This window comes from Chenopodium album, chromosome 18 (assembly GCF_948465745.1).
Source record: "Chenopodium album chromosome 18, dcCheAlbu1.1, whole genome shotgun sequence".
In the NCBI taxonomy this organism is placed as follows: domain Eukaryota; kingdom Viridiplantae; phylum Streptophyta; class Magnoliopsida; order Caryophyllales; family Amaranthaceae; genus Chenopodium; species Chenopodium album.
Window position 1 is genome coordinate 37071278 of NC_137851.1, and position 19761 is coordinate 37091038.

The window sequence follows — 19761 nt, forward strand, 5'->3', positions numbered from 1 at the left end:
TTCCTCGGTTCAAACGGTTCGGGTTGAAAATGGTTTCGAGTTAGCAACAGTTCGGTTCTTTTTCGGTTCAGTTTGAATTCAGTTCGGTTTAGAACTGGTTTGGTTTGTTAACGGGTTCAATTCTAATACGGTTTGACATTATTCGGATCGGTTCAGTTTCGGGTTTACTTTAATACGGTTCGGGTCGGTTTTCGGTTTTAAAAAATCGGTTTTTAATCGGTTCAGTTCTCATTTGGGTTGGTTGGTTTCAAGCAGTTAAACGGTTTCGGTTTGAAATTTGACAGCACTACAAATGACTAATGTGAAGGGGAATGTGCAATATGAAAACTACTGATTAGTGGCACTAGAGTCTTCAGTCTTATACAACCACCAGAAGTATATAAAAAGATGTAGTATAATGGTTAAATACCGTATGTACTAAATAAATTAAAGTGATGTTAAAAAAAAAAGGCTATTTATTTTTACAAATTACAATCATGGAAGCATCCATCACATAAAACAGATTATTACATAAATAAAACGTGAAAACAGATCAATTATCAGTGCCACCAAAGATTTTCTTGAGTTTCTTCACTTGTGCCTGATCTATCAAAGTAATCTTCTGAACCAACTCCGAGGAAAGGCTACTTTGGAACAATGCACCATAAACAAATTGGACACCAGGATTTTCACTTGGGAAAAGTTGCATATGCAAGCACCGGCGTTGATCCTACATTAACCTGAAAATGAAGTAATATCGGAGGGATAATCATCAGTTCCCCCTTCTTCAATGTTTTATAAAACACTGTATTATTTGTGTCAATGAATCCAGCAATGATCGTTCCTTCGATGACAATGAGTAGCTCAGACGCGATGTGTGTGGATTGGTACGGCTCCACCAACATCCAAGTCTGCTCGTACCATCGAAATGCCCATACCATTCAACCCTGGAAACTGTGAGGCAAGTGCTGTACTTGCACCCGATTTGAAAGGTTTGCTGTGTTACTTGCAACACTTAGACCGGAATAAACAAAATCATTTACTGTGACTTTTGTAGGATCCCTACAAGAATACCCCGTTGTTCCATAAGGTAAGCTTAAATATCCAACACAATAGTCGAAAGCAATAATGTTAGCAGAACATAGAGATGTTAGAAGAGAAATTACGAAAAGAATACGAATGATCATCTTCTAATAACGAATTAAACCTCGTTGGTTGTATGTTAGTATTCTTAGTAATGCTAACAAAGGGTGTTCTATATCTTTTGTACTCGATTTCTTTTTTATGTATAAGATGTGTAGATGGTCAGTAAGTTGTTAAATACTAAGAGATTGGTTGTCTTTATTTTGTCTTATTAATGTAATTAACGATGTCATTCATGATAATTCGAAAGAATCAAGTCATTAAGAAGTTGATAATTGTTAATCGATGATGTGGTAATTTAACCTAATTTCTTTGTTTTTTCGACAGTAGCTAGTTATTGCATATTTATATAGGTTAGTGCCTCTAAACATGATTTACGTTATTGCCCGCATAAATCTGATAGGTTCAATATTTTTAGTAATGAAACTACATGCATGATTAACACCTACTCGTGAATTATTTAAGAGCGAGCAGTTATAACCCTTAATATGACACTTCAATGTAGTTGTTAAATACGGGTGTAGTCTGCACCCACAAACTAAGAGAGAGTGTTCACTTTACAAGTCAAAAAAAGGTTTTATCTTAAAATCATATGGCAACAAGAGGAGTAGCTCCTTAACCTTATAAAGTGATTAATTACATGTGGTAATACTTGGGAGGTCTATTCCTAAGAGAGAGATTCCACTTTACAAGTCCAAAGGAGGTTTCATCCCAAAACTTATATGGCAATATGAGGAGTAGCCCCTTAACCTTATAAAGTGATTAACTTTCTCTTCATCAACCAATGTGGTACAGTTACATGCATGTGATGATACTTGGGAGGTCTATTTATCTACAGTAATGAATATACATGCATGATTAATCGATTTTAGGATCCTCTGGTATTGAGAGGTAAACTCTAACTGCTTAAACTATTCCTCACTCTCGTGATATACTAGAAAATAACCTTTAAAATGACACTTCAATTGTTTTTCTTTTTAATTGAACAATTTTTTTTTTTTTTTTTTTTATTTCAAGCATAGCTTGCTAATCCAGTAATCATCATCTTTAAGTCAAAAAAAGTAATGTTCAAATCTTTTAAAACATATATGATATTATTTCTTACGTATAAAAAAAAAAGAAAAGAGATGATTAAATGAAAGTTTGTGAATTAAAGCACACATGGTGAATTTTTACAAAATTGGAGGAAGCATTAAAGTAGAAATGCATGATAGAATTTACGACACCCAACTCCCAACCCCTAAAGTTCATGATGTTCATTGCACCATTTAAAATTCATGTTGGTAAGGGCCTGTTCTGATTAACTGAATTGAGCTGAACTAAATTGAACTAAACTGAATTGAACTTATTGGAGCTGAACTGAACTGAACTGAATTGAATTGAACTAAATATTTTATGAAAGAAGGAAATTAAGAACTGAACTGAACTTATTGAAAGTAAACTGAATTGAAAATAAGCTGAAGAGAACATGCCCTTAAAGAATGATATTTTTTGCTATTTTAGCCAATTTTGCCTTAATTATCATGATGTTATTGATGTTTTATTGTTGTTACTTTCCCTCTCTAAAGCTAACTCTTTACCTTCTCAAAATCTTTCCTCTACCACTTTACCCCAAAGCTCATGTGTAAAAAATTCCGGCCTATATATATACTGAAATAAAAGAATAATGCCTCTTTTGTTAGAAATTTGAGTCCAAACTGTTTTTCTAGCGCTAACTTTTGAAATTAATAATCCCACCTTTGACTCATTTTCTCAAAACAATCCCAACTTTTGAAATTTTGGAAATAATCCCACCTTATTACCCCATCTTCTCAAAATGGGCCATTGAACAACTTTGAAAATACATTATTAGTTAAAATCGATCTTGGCCTGAGAAAAGTCTAACGAGACAAACCTGACACCTTTTATGTGGGCTTGGGCTTAAAATTGTATACTAAGGCCCATTATATCCCAAATTCCGATCACCTCTAAGTTAAAAACCAACTTAGATGTGATTAGCTCAAATAAATAAAAATTGCATAAATAAAATGCACCTTAATTGTTCAATTCTACACCCAATTTTTACCAGACAACCATCAATTAGATTTGTTTTCCCGGTTAAATAATCCATGATTACCACACCAGTGGTCAGTGGACAATGTAGATGACGAAAGAGGTGATCATATAGGGCCATGAACCTTTCTTTTTTTTTTTTTTTTTTTTTTTTTTGAGGGATATAGGGCCATGAACCTTAGTTTACACAATAATGAGTTAGTTTTATCAAAAGAAATGAAAAAGGAACAAAGAGTGGGGTTAGTTGGCACTCAGAAAAAATGAGTGTGAAACAGCAAATTGTTTAGAGAAGGCTAGTTAAGAAATAGTTGGCATTTGTGTCAGTAATTTCATATTTTAAAAAAACAAAAAAATATTAATTAATAATACAAAAAGTAAAATGTACTACCAACAAGCTTGGGCTACAAGAGAAGCACCTCTCAAGTCTTAACTCTGCTCTTCCAAGTTCCCATTTATTTACTAATTAAAACTAACTAATCAATGCATTTCTCTGATACATGTAATTATTATTTTTAAAGCTTAGTTAAAAGATTACATAAAAGTTAAAGTAAGTTTTTTTTTTTAGTGCTTAGTTCTTAGGAAATGATTTTACCAAACAAAGAGCAGTTGGCAGTAGTTGTTAGACTTGTATTAAAAAATAATGTATGTCACCATTTGCTTCAGCAGGTAACCAATCTTTTACCACCCTTTTTTCATTCTCTCCTAAATCACAATCATTACACTCTCTCTTCCTTACCTTCTAGTATTACATTACTATACTAATCTAATCTAATCTAATCTACTCCCATTATTATTATTATTATTATTATTATTATTATTATTATTATTATTATTATTCCTGTGATCCATACTATTTATTTTTATTATATTTTTTATGCTTCAATTCAATTCAATTCAATTCACTCTCCTTTGAATTTCTCGAAATCTCATTCTGAAAATTGAACAAATTTAACAAAATTTGATCCATTATTATTGCAAGTATTTGATACCCATTTCGATTCGAACTGTCGATTTGATTGCAGAGTTGTTGTTATTCTTGATCCCTTCTGTTTTTGGTAGCCCGGATCAATTTTTTTTTTTTTTTGGTTTGATATTTGGAGTGAATAAATAAAAGGTAGAACGAAGAAGAACAAGAAAAGGGAATCTGCTTTCTTTATGCAACTCTGGTGAGCTGTTAATAATGCTATTCGTTTCTTCTTTGTTTGCAAAACTTTATGCTTCTGAAAAATTCATCACTTTCTTGTCGGTTTATTTATTTCATATAGTATTACGTAGGTAACTTGATTGATCTTTTGGCAATGGGATAACTTAGCTAATTAGTCATCTATTATCAAGTCGTGTTTACTAAAGAATCGCAAACTTAATTCATCCTTACGAATCTAATTCATCCTTACCAATGAACCGTGGTGTAACGACTTTTAGATACGGGGTACGGGGTAGTAGATTTTATGCTTGATATAAAGGATTTACACAATCCCAATTCTTTTTCTTTTTTTTTTTTTGCAATTTTTTTGGGTTGTATTCATAGGATGCTGAATTAAGAGCCTTCTTTTTACTTTAGCTCATCTCTAGTCAGTGTCTATAAAAAGCTGCAAAGGTAATTTGTTCCTTGTTGAGTCATACAAGATATCAACAAGTTTCATTTTTGGTCAAAGTCACTTTGGCTTTAGTTGCTGTAACTCCTTTACTTAATTTATCAATTTTTTGCTCCTCTTTTGTGTACTGGGTTTGTGTTAGTTTGTTGAATTCTGAGCTCTTTTTTTTTTTTTGTTATATTTTAGTATTTTATTTTGTTACATTTTGTGTATTTATATATCAACCATGAACTTACGTTTTGGGGTCTTTTTGGTTATTGTTTTCTAGAATATGGGTGATGATGGGAGTAGTAATCAAATGGGGTTCCATGGTGAAAATATACCCAATTCGCCGTCTTCGGGTATGATCTCAAGATCTACGACATTAAGTTCAATTTATGGTTCTAGTTGGGATCAAATGGTTAATCTTGGTAATCAAAGTGGAAATTATGGTGGTGCTTCTATGGTTTCTAGTGGTGAATTGACAAAGTCTTCTTCCTATCCTATGTTAATTGAATCCCAAGGGGTTAGCAGTTCACACCTTGGTAACTACCCTGCTGATCCGAACCTTGCTCATCAGATTTTGCCCAAGCTTCCGATGTTCGGGGGCCGGAATTTCCCTGAAATTGTTGGTCCTTTTGGCCTACATGGGGGCTCACAGTCTCACTTTCCTCAAGCATATGCATCCAATACAAGGGGCGTCGATGAGAAGTCATCGGCGAATGTTGCACAGACTGATCGAGGCTGCCAAGTCGCCGATGGGAGAGCTGTAGGTGTATCACCAAATGGCAAGAGGAAGCGAGACTCCGAGTCTCCTTCTCCGACTAATGAGGTATATATCAGCTTATGTAACTTGATTGACTTGTGTAATTTGTGAAAATGTATTTGCAATTTGATTGATTAATGTGTTGTGTTTGACAAATGTGTCAATTTAGAAAATCATGACAAAAACACACTAATTACACCGATCTGCGCGTGTTTTTGTCATGAATTCCTAACTTTATACATTTTTCAAGAGTAAATTCAATGCTTATATATAGCCCTAAGGGTTATGTATAGCATTACCCATAAATGTATTGTATTGTATTGTATTGTATTTAGTTAGCTAGATAATGTGATGGAGTCCTGCTTTATATTATTGGGCTTATATCAGTATCAATGGATCAATTAAAGTCTTAATCCCATAAGTGGGGTTTGGGCTTATATCAATGATGACCTTTAACGGTTTGTGTATCTTGAACTGGTTAATTCATTGATGCACTAGCTGATTAATATGATGGATTTTGTGCATGATAGACTACTGATGGAGACCCGCAGAAAGATCATTCAAGTGATTTGTCGGGCCAAAAGGGACACGATGATCAGAAAAAGAGAAACGAACCAAATGCTGTTGCCAATTCATCCAGTGCACAAGCAGGAAAACAGGTGAAAGATGGCTCTCAAAGTGAAGAGGCTCCAAAGCAAAATTACATTCATGTGAGGGCTAGACGCGGTCAGGCAACAAATAGTCACAGCCTTGCGGAAAGGGTAATCAGTTTGAACACATTAGCTTGTGGTATAAACTTAAAACTTAATGTATATGTTCTTAACATAAACCATATCCATTGATTAGGTGAGGAGAGAGAAGATCAGTGAGAGAATGAGACTTCTTCAAGAACTTGTTCCTGGGTGTAATAAGGTGACTAAATTTTCCTTTACTTGTTAGTTGCGGTAGAAACTAAATTTTCGTGTAAACTGAGTTGATCATAATTTGCTTAATTATTTCAAGATTACCGGGAAAGCTGTGATGCTAGATGAGATAATCAATTATGTTCAATCACTCCAGCAGCAGGTTGAGGTGCGTAATTTGTTTTGGTTTAGCCCTTTGTTGCTTGAATACTGTCTTTGAAAAAAATTGTACCTTCAGTTAAAGCAGATTAGAAGTCATAAAACGAGTGTGAAAAAGTTAATTGATTGATAAAATAAGTTCAAAATGCATGTTGGTACCTCCATCTTGTATGATTTGTCTGTTCTCAAAAAGCAGAGATGGATATATATCTTCTTAGATGTTGCTTATTAATTGTGAAGCCTATTTCCAAAGAGAACCAGTAGTGCTTACGGCATATCACATGTATCTATGTTTACATTTGGTACATGTCTTTGCCATTGTCGTGGAGTGCTACATTTTAGGTTTGAAACCTTCTTTGCTTTACTTGATTTCGGTCTCAATTTCCTGAAAAAACAGCATTTTCATATAGTCGTTCATTTACTTTGTTACAGCTTTGTTTATTTTAGCTGACAACCAATTATCTCAAGTTGCATGAATTTCTCTTTTTTTATTGGAGCAAAACATAAATCGTTTTAATCTTGAAATGAACTTAAATACTCGTTGCTTCGTACAGAAAATATTGGAACTTATCAGAACTTAAATTTTTTGAGGTTACTAAATAGTACTACTGCAATCATTGTGGAATGCTGATAGCACATGTTAGTTTTGGTTTGGGAACCCATTTGACCATTATCGAACTCTTGGGGAATTTAAATGCTTGCTAATCATTTTCTATTTCATGTTACAGTTTCTGTCAATGAAACTTTCCACTGTGAACCCTGAGCTGAACTTTGATATTGAGAGACTTCTAACCAAAGATGTAAGCTTAAGTTCTTCAAAAGACTCATTAATTCCATAATCAATTATACAATAATTGAGCTAGTGTTGAGCTTGCACTCATTTCCTCTTGCTTAGATTCTGCACTCACGAGGTAATGCATCGTCTCCACTCGGATTTAACCAAGGAATGGGCTCTGCCCATCCATTTTCTCAAGGAATCCATCAAAGTTTGACTGCTATGCCAAATTCAGCGTCGCAATATCATCACATGCCTCAAGTAAACCCTCAAACCCCTTGAAAAAAGTAACTTGCCTGTTTTCATAGTGTAAAAAAAAGTGTAACATGTTTATTTTCCTGGCTCATACAGGCTGTATGGGATAGTGACCTGCAAAGTCTTCTTCATATGGGTTTTGATTCTAACTCTGCTGTTGGTGGTCTAGGACCAAATGGTAGGAAAAAATTAATTTATTTTTTGTATTTTCTTTGTATAATTATTTCTCTATTAAATTTACTTTTATTGGTATTATGATTGTAGCTGAAATTTTATCCTTGGAACTGTGACAGGTAGCTCAAAGACTGAGCTGTAGGATTATTATGGAAAATACGCAGGTTCTGATCACTCCTAACAGAAAATTCAATATTTAGTTTACTGCGCATTTGACTCAAACTAGAAGAACGAAGAAAAAAAGATTTTTTTTTTGCAGGAAAAATGGAAAATTAAGGCTGTAGTGTGGTGTTGTATAGGTGTTCAGTTCCTGACTTTTCTTCGAGTTTTAGAGAAGAAGGTGACTTGTTAGATTCACAACTTCTTTGTAAATTGAGAAAGCTGTTTCAAAACTTGTTAAAGACAATTGATTTTTTTTCTTTTTTACCCAACATTAACTTGCGAACGCAAAGCTTTGAAATGTTTTGATTGCTATGATTAGTAGGAAATTTTTTTTTGTAAAGAGATCCAAATTTAAATTTGATGATTGATAGTATGAGAAGTGAGATCGGGCTTTTTCCTTATGCTTCTGTCAATTACAAGTTTAACAATAGATTACTTGTTCATCTTTGTGTCAATATTGTGTAGTTGTAACTTGTAAGGTCCATGGTCCCTTCTCCCGGGTTCGGGATCATGTCCAATCTTGTGTGTCATGTCTTATATTGGCATATAATGGCATGATAGTATACTAAGTGTACGTAACATTCAATCAAATGGCAGCCTCCGTGCACCTGCTGTTGAGGAATCCATTGTTTCTCTCCGTATGAGAGGTATTCATGTACTAGACTATTTTGAATATACCAACCTTGAGGTTGATCTACTACTTACTTTGTTTTTCTTAAATGTATATATGGCTATGTTAGATCTCGTATGTGTGATATGACTGTTTTGACCCTATAAATAAAGCACAAAGATCTGCAAAAAAGATGTCTATGTAGTACAATTACAATCAATCAATAATTATATATACTAAAGTAGTCATCACGAAAGTTATATCTAAATAGCACGTGTCGCATTCACAACATAAATTTTCCCGTCAAAAACATTTTCATTTTTTTTCCTTAAAAAATAACATGATAAAAAAGTTACTTAATAAAAACTTACAATAATTCATAAAATTATTGTAATTATATATCAAACAAGAGAGTTTTAAAGGTATAGACATTAAATGAATTAATTTTTTTTTTAAAAAAAAGTTATATAAACCCTTAAATTTAAATTAACTTCATTTAAATTGACTTTTATTATTTATAAATTTTATTATTATAAATCTGTGCATTGCACGGGGCAAAAAAAACTAGTATATACTAAAAGACAAGCGAATTAATGTGAGGATGACAAATGTCACTTTATGATTCGCTTGTCTAATTTATATAATACTTTATTATATGTAGAAAAACTTGACATGTTAGTTTGTATTTTTTTGTGGTAACATTTTATCATTTAAATCATATTGATTCTAATATATATATATATATATATATATATATATATATATATATATATATATATATATATATATATATATATATATATATATATATATATATTTTATTTTGATTGATTTCAAATTATTTAGAAATGAATGAACTTATTTATGTCAACTTATGTTAGATGATTTTTTTTCCTAATATGTAAATTGTTCTTATATATATATATATTTTATATTTTATATTTTATATTGTTCTTATATATATATATATATATATATATATATATATATATATTATATTGTTTATATTTGATTCTAATAATGTGTATTTCCTACGAATGTAAATTTTCAAATTGTGAAAAATTTAGAAATCTCCAAACAAAAAACTAAAGTATGTTTCTACCAAAATTTATGCAAAAAATCTTACGCACTATAATAATTTAATATGCTATAAAAAATTTTAAATAGCATAAAATTGACTTTGATGATTAATGAAATTTACGTGAAAAATATTTTACTATTCTATAACCATTTCCTTAGTTAAAGTAAATGCTTATATTTTCAAAATAAATTATACACTATCTGTATACATTATATGTGTTACGCCATAATTAATTTTAAGAATGCATTACATGATTGGTTAGAACTGAAGACCTGAAGTGTAACTTATATAGATATCTATTTATTTGTGCATATATTCAATAGATTTTGTTGGTTGTATATGAATGTGGTGTGATAATTTCTTGTACTATGCTTGTGAAAAAATATATAGTACTATATATGAATATACCACAGGAATTCGAAGGGAAAAATGGGTAATAGATCATTGGTACAAGAAAAATAATTTTAGAATTTTTTTCTCCCAACGGGTAATAGAAATATGAATAAGCCTATTCAAGTATTATTTATTCATAATTTAAATTAAAAGATAACAAATACTTGTAAGATTATTTTTATATATGAAAAAACATGATTATTATGAGTTATATGGATATTCGAATGACGTGGCTAACAAATATTTGTAAAGTTCCTAACAAATAACTCATAATATCCAATAAAAGTCTAATACTATTATTTTGATAAAACTAGGGTGGCCACGCATGTGATGTGTGTGTCATAGGTAGTCATGTCTGGAGAGCCCTTTTAGTTGTTAACAACATTAATAAGGGAAAATATGTAAACAAATATTTTTAGGGTTATAAATGTCCGTAGAATATTCTTATGAATTCCAAAAAAAAAAAAGACAATTAACATCAATGAAGACAAACTAGTAAATAAATATTTTAGAGGGTAGAATTGTCAAATACTATTCATAAGAGTTGAATCATTAAAAACTAAAAGGCAAATAACATCATATAATAAGGGCATATAGGTAACAAACATTTTAAAGATATAATTGTCCTCACACTATTCATAAGTATTTTCTCATACTTTTTAAAAGATATATGGAGGGAATCAAACAAAATCACATTTAAAATTTAGTTTGAGATTAATTGCTAACATAATTAATAAATTAATTTATCATTAAAGTTTTTTTTTTTATTTTTTTATTTTATTTTTTATTTTTTTCCATTTTGGTGGTAGCCATTTTTCAATGCAAACTTTAAACCTTAATATTCTTAGTTGTTTATTATTAAAAATTATAGAGAGTTGGTGTTGTATTTCAAAACTATAATATATTAGTATATTACTATGCCATTATAACTATTAATACTATTTCTAGTTCTTATTATTTACAACAAAAGGGTATTATATATTTATTTATTCGTGAGAGTTAAAATATTCTTTTGTTGTAAATAATAAAGGTAGTATATAAAATTTAGCTTGGGGAAACTTATTAAAAAAACTTAATATGGGTTATAAATAACATTATGCATACTTCTAAGGGAAATAATATCTATATTTCACTTTATGACAATTACATACAAGCGTAATTATAAGTTAATGAATATGGTATGTAATTTAAGTTTTTTGAACGAGTAGGGCAGAGGTGGCTTTATTGTCATGTTTTGGTTAATGGAAAATATAACTAGTATTCTAAAATGAATGAAGTATATTTATGCATCGAAAAGATTAAAAAGTATATTTATTATTTCAATGTACAATATTCTAATGTCATGATGTTTATTATTGTATGATTAATTTAGACATATCAATGAGGCAAATTTGTAGAATAATTGTCTCATATTTGTCCTATCTAAACGGGAAGAAAAAAAATTAAATTAGGAGGGTGATGGGATAAAATAGGAGAAAAATGTATTATATTAAACAAAGTTACACTCCTTGTATTGTTAATGTCATTATATTGAGAAAAAGACTAATATTTTGATTTCATAACCGTGTATTGCATGAGTGCTATGCTAGTTTAAGAACAAAGGAAGTACTTCCTTCATTATATTTTAATGACTAGTCAATTATTTTTACATTTTAACATAAGTTATTTTGACCGTGTTTTGTAATTTACTCATGTAGTCATGTGGTGTTTTATTTGATTCATTTAATGTAGGAAAAATTGACAAGAATAATCTCAACTTTGCTTCATTCGCCCAAAATAACCTCAATTTTCATTTATTTTGTAATAATCCGATCTTTATTATCAATTTGCTTTTAATGATCCCAACTGGTCATACAACTTGTTATAACAAGTTATCAGACACGTGTCATGACGGGATTGGTAAAAAGATAATTAAAAAAAGATTTTTTTTTTAAAAAAAACAAAATTTTAATTAAAAAAATTCAATTAATTAAATAAATCACACCACCACTCCTTGAAAGCTCCAGCCACCCTCCGGAAGCTCCTGTCAGCCTCCAACACCACATTCCTGCGTAGCCCAGGCCCCCTCCCCCTCCCCTGCGCCGACGACGGTGCTGCCTTCCCTACCACCTATATCGCTCCCAACCCCAAAACTCCTCAAAATTCCAAAAAAAATATCTCTTGCCGCAAAAACTCTCGAATTCCACCTCGTCCACCCTCAAAACCCTAACAAATAGGGGTTTTGAGCGTTGAGGGAGGAGCGATGGGCGGTGTAAGTGGTGGGAAAGGTTTTTTTTTTGGATTTTAGGGGTGAGGGAGGGGGTTTCATGGTGGGTCTCTAGTGGGGTGAGCAAAAATTCAGGCTACCCTAACCTGAAACCGGAACCTGCTCGGAATTGCACGTTCTAGAACCGGAACCTGTATATCTGGTTCTGGTTTCGGGTAATAAAAATGGGAACCTATTGCAACAGGTTCCGGTTTCGGAAAATAAAATTTTGGACCCGGAACCTGTAGGGTACCTTGTTAGTATAGGTTCTCTATAGGGTACATGAAACCGGAAACTATCATTTAAGCCTAAGTATAAAAGCCCTATATCAAAATTGTATAAAAGCCATCACCTACCTCTCCCCCTCCTTATTCATTTTTCATATTATTCTTAAAGGTTTAATTAATGGTATTAATATAAGTATTTATAATTTTGAATTAAATATTCTAGACAATCAAGTAACTATTAAGCTTACTTTGAAAGATAGGGTACCTTGTTCCTGAACCGGAATTTGCAGGTTCCGGTTTCGATTCCCAATTTTCAGGAACCTGTTGAATAGGCTCTAGTAGAAAAATGTATTTTGGCACCGGTTCAAAACCCCCATAAGGCACCGGTTCACTAAATCCCGCCTATTTTTTTTCCCACCACCGGTGGGCATTAGTCGGTGCCCAAATACGATTTTCTACTAGTGAGGTTCCGGTTTCGGTTCCTATTTTTGGGAACCTGTTGCAACAGGTTCCGGTTCCGGGTATCGAGATTTTTACAGGGTATCCTGCTACGCCCACCCCTAGTTTAAGGGGAAGGATGACGGCGGGGGTGATGTAGGGCAGTGGGTCTGGGCGTGGTGCGGATGATGGGTCGCCTGGGCTGGGTGGTGGTGGCGCTAGGCGCTGGCGGTGCTATGGTGCTTTTTTTTAATTAGCCTTTTAAAAAAAACATGTGGTTAAAAATGTTAGTTACCATTTGATTAGTAATTAAATAAATTTCAAACTTATTTTGACCAATCATGTAGCAACATATGTACATTAAACTTTTAAAAAAAAAAAAAATTTACATGCTCAACAAGTTACAAGTCACTTGTGACTATTAAAAGCAAATTGATATTAAAGTTTGGATTATTAAAAAATAATCGAAAGTTGGGATTATTTTGGGTGAATGATGCAAAGTTGGGATCATTTTTGTCAATTTTTCATTTAATGTAATACCTCCTTTTTTTAGTCAACACCTTTCTATTATCACGCTTTGAGCTGTCAAAAGCTAACCCAACCCGAAATACCGACTCGAACCTGATTATTAATCGACCCGTCTGAACCTGGAAAAATGGTGACCCGATCCCGATCTGACCCGACCTGAATATAACCCGCAAATTATTGACTTGAACCGAACCCGACTTAAACCCGAGAATGACCCGACCTGATTATAACTCGCAAATTATTGACTTGAACCGAACCCGACTCGAACCCGAGAATGACCCTAACCCATTTTAACCCTTGAAAACCCGAGTTAAACCCGACCTATTATTCACTCGACCTGTTATTAACCCGACCTAAACCCTACCCAAACCCGATAAGATGTATGGCCCAACGTGACCCGACTCAAGGATTACCCAACCCGAACCCGACCCGCATAGGTTACGACATTAACCCGAGTTGACCTGACCCACACTTACCCGACCCGTTTACCCGAATTGACAGCTCTATTCACACTTACCAATGCACTATTGTAACAATTAATATCTCCAATTATCGATATATAAAAAGTGGATATTAATAAAATATATATTGAGACGATTCAAACAAGATTCCATACATGGCTATATTTTATCGTAGCTATTAATCACAAAGGTAGTCAAAATGAAGTTTGTGAATAGTGCAAAAATTAAATAGTGTCAACTAAAAAAAGGAAAAATTGCTCCCATTAATCTGAACTTTGCCTCATCCGCCGAAATTAATCCCAACATTCGTTTATTATCTATCACTCCCAACTTTAGGGGGTATTAATTTTCGTTGCACCCTACAAGTTAAGCAACCTGCTGTAACCTGTAAATAGCTGACGTGGCATCTCCAACAGTTCATTTTTTTGATTTCATGTTACAAGGGTTGACTTTTCCCTCGTCTCTCTTAAAGAAAGACCCCCTGTCTCCTCTCTCTTCTAAACAAAGACCCCATTCTCCATTCTTACTCCCCTTTTCTCTATAAAGATTCACGATTTTCACTATTTATGCGCAATGTCAACTGGATCTTCTTCTTCAAGGGGTGGTGGGTTGATTTCTTCACGAGTGAAGCGCAGATGTAGGGTTTTTGCGGTGGTGCGAATGGCGAAAAGTGGTGATAACGCAGGGATGAAGTTCTTTAGGTGCCCTAATTGGCTTGTGAGTTGAATTTGTCATTCGTATACAATTATTGTGTGGATATATGAATTAGGGTTTGTAATTTCAATTGAATTGGGGGTATAACTTTTGCAGGTTGGTGATTGTGGGTTTTTCCAGTGGGTTAATGTATCGAATGGAGTTGATGCTGAATTGCGAATTAAGTTATTTGAAAAAGACACCACTCTTGTTGAGAAGGAGATGGAAGTTGATTTCATGAAAGAGAAATTGAAGGTTGTGGAGAAGAAATTGGACATGAAAACAGAGGAGTTGAATGATACAAAAATGGAGCTCTCCCACACTAGAATTGAACTAATGAAGGCTACAAGGAATGAAAAAAATTTCTCACTTGCACTCTTTGTGTCTTGGATTTTCTTTGCAATGTTTCTAGTTTATTTGAAAGCTTGAACTTGATTTTGTAGTGGTGATGGTGGTTTAGGTGGCTTCATTTAGGGGTTATGTTAGTTGTTGTTTATTAGCCACCTAACCAATCTAATGTATGATGTTCAAGTAATGAATAAATAAACAATGTTGTGAATATCATTTGCAATTCATAATTCATAAGTACTTGGTTAGTGCAAAATATTACAATTCATAGTCATTGTTTCCAAAAGACACTACTAGTGCAAAATATTACAAGTGATAGTCATTGTTTGCAAAATACACTACACATAAACATTGTTTGCAAATTATAAGACAACACAACAATGTCACCTAAAAGATTGATTAAAACAGAGTTTTATAACTATGCCTAAGTGAGACATCCATCCACTATTGAGTAGGCTAATGCAGGGTTGAGGTCTGGCTTGACTGACTCATCTGGAACCAAGCCGTAGCTGATCTGTGAGCTGGCCTTGCAGCTTCTCCAGTTGTCCCTGACCCGGACCTTGTTGATCTCAGCTGCCTTGTTGTCTGCAAACAGGGCAAACCATAATAAATTAGAAAATGGGCTTTAGTGTTAGGAAAAAAAAGGTTACAATGTCATACACTTACTGAAGTTATTGCTGATCCATCAGGTGCAAACAAGACACCTACACCAACAGGTAGCTGGTTCCTGCCTCTACCTCTGCCCCTTCCCCTTGCCGCAGTAGCTCCCCTTGCAGCACCAGAACCCCTTGCAGCACCAGATCCACTTGCATCACCACTTCCCCTACCAGAGCTAGAGCCTGCCCTGCCACCTCTTGAACCCCTTCCCATGTGAATTATCCTGCCACCTCTACCTAGTTGAGTAGGTTGTACTGTCATTGAGTGGTGGGCAGTAGATGGTGCAGCTTGAGCAGTTGCTGTAGCTTCTACAACTACAGTCTCCTTCTTTGGCCTCCCTCTAGGTTTTTTAGCAGGTGGGGGAGGAGGTTGCCTAGTGTCTTTCTCAGGACACTTCCTTTTATTATGTCCCTTTGTGTGGCATAGGGAGCAAGTCATTTCAACCCCATTTTTGGTGATGGTTCCTGCCTTTTTGGGATTTTCAAAAGGATCCTTGATCTTGTTCTTCCTAGGTCTCCTAGGTCCAATTTTAATTGGAGGTTGGTCAATTGGCAAGGAGACCTTAGGCCAATGCCTTTCCCCTTCACATGGGGGAATAGATCCTACACCATACAAACACACCCTAAATAATAAATACAAGATTAAGATCAAAAGTAAATAGAAAATACAAGGAAAAGTTAGTGCTATACCTGCATATGCTTTGAGGTAGGTTGCCTTGTGGTAGCATTGATCAACATATTTCTCAGCTTCTTGTCTTATGTAATAAATAGAAGCCACTGCATGGCAACATGGGATACCAAGCATGTCCCATTTCCTGCAGGTGCAGCTCCTTGTTTCCAAGTTCACCACTAGTTGGTCCAAGTAATATGTCACATTGAATAGGGTCTCAGATGATGGCATGACCTCACATTCAGCTGCCTTTTGCTTTTCAATATCCAACTTTGCTTGAATTCTTGGACAAAGCATGGTTGTGGCTTTCATCATTGTCTGCCTCTTCACCACTAGCCTCTGCATCAAAGCTGTTCTGATGTCCTCTAGGCAGTACATCAAATGCTTTGTTCTGGCTTGTATGATGTAGCCATTAAAAGTCTCAGCAATGTTACTTGTAATGGCATCTGTCTTGATGTCAGGTTTGAGGAAAGCCCTACAAAACAGCTTGGGGTTGTGGGCTTTGAAAGCATTCATGGCATCCACATTCACCTTTCCTAACTTCTCAAGGTTCTCCTCATAATCAGCCATGCTGTATGCTTTAGCTATCCTCCAAAAAAGCAACTTCAGTTCATCTCCCCTATATGTCTTGTGCCAGTGTGCAAAGACGTGTCTTGCACAGTGTCTGTGCTCTGCATTTGGCAACACAGTTGACACTCCATGCAAGATGCTCTGTACATGAACCCAAGTTAAACATGTTTACATGAATCTCAAACATATGCAAGTAAGCAAAATAGCATGAGAGTGAGATGGTTCAAACCTGATGTTCATCTGAGATGATTGCCATGCCTTCCCCATCCTTCAGATCTAGAGTGCTCTGCATTTGCTTGAAGAACCACTCCCAAGAGTCATTGTTCTCACCTTCAACAATGGCCCAACAGACAGGGTACATGTGGTCATTGCTGTCTCTTCCCACAGCTGACAGAAGCTGACCCCCCAAAAAAGTCTTGAGGAAGCATGCATCTACTGCAAGAACCTTCCTACAACCCTCCTGCCACCCCACCTTCAACCCTTCAAAGCATATGAACAACCTCTTAAAAATTGGAGGCTCTTTCTCACAATCTGTGACTAACTCCAACCTAGTAACAGGGCTGCTTCTATGCAATGCAGCCATGTAACTCCCAAGCTTGTTGTAATGGTCATGCATAGAACCATGCAACATTCTATGTGCCTGGTACTTGATCTTGTATGAAAAGTCCCTACTCACCAACATTTTGAAAGCCCTTCTAACACACTCTTGAATTTCCTTTGCAGGCCAATGAGGCCTTGTCTTGAAAACCTCAAGGAACTGCCCAGCTACCCAACTTGACGTCAGCTGCCTATTCCTCTGGCACCAATGTTTACCTTTCACGGTCTTAACAACTATACAAGCTCTCCTACTGTCCCATGAAGCATACACATAAAATGGGCAACCATCAACACAGCAAACACCTAATCTTTGTTGCCTTCCACTATCACTGACTTTGAAATATACATCCCTACCCTGCAGAATCCCATATTTAGCTACTTCACTCCTAAACTCAGCTCTGTTAGCAAATCTCTACCCTATTTCCCAATTAAAAGTCCCAAAATCTGTGTGTGCAAGTGACATTGATTTGCTGGCCTTTCTTTTCTATCCTGGTTCCAAGTCCTCTTCACCACTGTTAGGTGGAGTATGCACCTCCTCATCACTCTGCTCATAGTCACTCTGGGGCCCAGAACCCTCACCAACCTTAGTTGCTGTCCCCTCACCAACTTCTACCCTTTGTTCTCCCTCCTTGTCTTTATTCAGCCACTCAACTGTCTCCTTTTGGATTCTCCTAGCATTGTCAATTAACTTAGTTGTTGCATCTTTAACCCTTTGCCTAGCTAAACTGTACTCCTCATCCTCAGTCTCTGACTCATACTGCAGCTCTTCATCCAATATCTCCTCCCTCTCTTCTACCTCTAAGTCATCCAACCCTTGCACTTCTTCCCCTACTTCAGTTTCTAGATCATGACCCTGACCAGGATCTTCTTCTTCCCCTATCTTATCCTCTGCACCATCACTTTCAACATCTGAGTACACTTCACTAAAAAAAGAAATAGGCCCTTTCCCTTTGTCTACAGCTGCCCCTTTCCCTTTGCTTGACTCTGCCCCTTTCCCTTTATCTGTAGCTGGCCCTTTCCCTTTGTCTATCTCTAATTCTGGTTCTGGTGGCTGGTAAAGTGGATCTTCTCTGTCACTCTCAGAACTAACAGTTGGGATTAGCTCATGTATAGGAATAGGGCTATCAGGTCTTGCATCTTCCCATTCATAATTGTTCACAAGCTCAGAGTTAATTTGTGAAGCTGAAAGAAAGGAAGAGGCTGTGGGATATGCTTTTGCCAAGTCTGAATTAGGGTTTATAACATATTTAACTTTGAGAGTACTTTGGTTGGGTGGAATGGCAACAAAAGGAGTGGGAGCATATTCTTTTTCATTTAATGAGCTATTACGGGTATTTTGGGAAGGTTCAGAAATAGTCAAGGGAGGCTGAATTTTGTTCCTTGGACTTGCTCTCACTGGTGGTCCCCTCTTTACAGGTAGTTTTTTGGTTCTCACAGTTTTGGGGTTTTTTTGATGAGGTAGGCTGCTGTTCTTTTGGGAAAAGTATTGGGTCATTCTGACCATGCACAACATACACATCAACAGCCCTATTATTAAGTGAGACATCTATCATCTCCCTCATACTGTCATCATCATCAACTCTCCTCAACCCACCTTTCAAACTCAGTCTTGGAACTAAGTACATAAAACCCTGTACTCTATCCTTATACTTTCCACACCTCATAACCAACTCCAATAGATAATAAGCACACAATTGATCAGGGTTTACATTAAAGGTTCTACCTTTACCATTCATATAACACAATTCACCATTGTCAAGATGTTGAAACACTCCTCCATGCCACATTTTCAAGCTAAATTTATTTGGAGCCATACCTAATTTAACAGCAACTACATTACAATCAAGACTACACTAAATCATTTCCCAGTTTAATTAATTAGGGTTTGAGATAAAGATGCGTAATTTAAGCACAAATTCAGTAGAATTCAAGCGAAATATTAGGGTTCAAAAACTTACCTAAAATGGAAGTTCGTCACTTTCCCAAGAACGCGTGGTGCTTCTCCTTCTCAGAAATCGAAGATCGTGACGTTTTGCCCAAGTACAATTGTGGTTGAGAAGCTTCAATAATGGCGTCAATTTGAGGTTTTTTTTTCGATGCTCTGTTGTAGTAAATGAAGTAAATGAAAGGGAGGGAGTAACAGAGAGTGTAAAGAGAGTAGTTGGGAGGGAAAGTTGACGTGGCAGTAACAAGGGAGGGAAACATCTCAACCCCCTAAAAGGTAACCTTCTAGTCCGGTTTCAGGTAAAATGGGTGCAACGAAAATTAATACCCCCTAAAGTTGGGAGTGATTGATAATAAAC

The 19761-nt window shown here is 35.1% G+C and overlaps 1 protein-coding gene and 1 pseudogene across 2 annotated transcripts; one reads left to right on the plus strand and one right to left on the minus strand.

Annotated features, from left to right (window-relative positions):
* Positions 1-532: 532 nt before the first annotated feature.
* LOC145592104 (auxin-binding protein ABP19b-like) lies at positions 533-1166 on the minus strand (annotated as a pseudogene).
* A 2880-nt stretch (positions 1167-4046) lies between these two features.
* LOC145590832 (transcription factor bHLH74-like) lies at positions 4047-8201 on the plus strand. Of its 2 annotated transcripts, XM_081647222.1 has the most exons (9): positions 4047-4340; positions 5038-5580; positions 6045-6275; positions 6361-6426; positions 6517-6585; positions 7304-7375; positions 7471-7611; positions 7702-7783; positions 7899-8201. In XM_081647222.1, exons 2-9 carry the CDS (start codon positions 5041-5043, stop codon positions 7919-7921), a joined length of 1224 nt encoding a protein of 407 aa, XP_081503348.1. In that variant the 5' UTR covers positions 4047-4340; positions 5038-5040; the 3' UTR covers positions 7922-8201. The 2 variants fall into 2 exon arrangements, with proteins under 2 accessions (XP_081503348.1, XP_081503347.1); XM_081647221.1 differs by lacking the exon at positions 4047-4340 and having other exon boundaries at positions 4475-5580.
* The last annotated feature ends 11560 nt before the right edge of the window (positions 8202-19761 follow it).

Bases quoted from the DNA above. Each gene is read 5' to 3' on its own strand.
- LOC145590832 (XM_081647222.1), top strand. From the start codon at position 5,041: ATGGGTGATGATGGGAGTAGTAATCAAATGGGGTTCCATGGTGAAAAT. The intron at 5,581-6,044 runs GTATATATCAGC...TGTGCATGATAG, and splicing joins CTCCTTCTCCGACTAATGAG to ACTACTGATGGAGACCCGCA. The intron at 7,612-7,701 runs GTAAACCCTCAA...TGGCTCATACAG, and splicing joins AATATCATCACATGCCTCAA to GCTGTATGGGATAGTGACCT.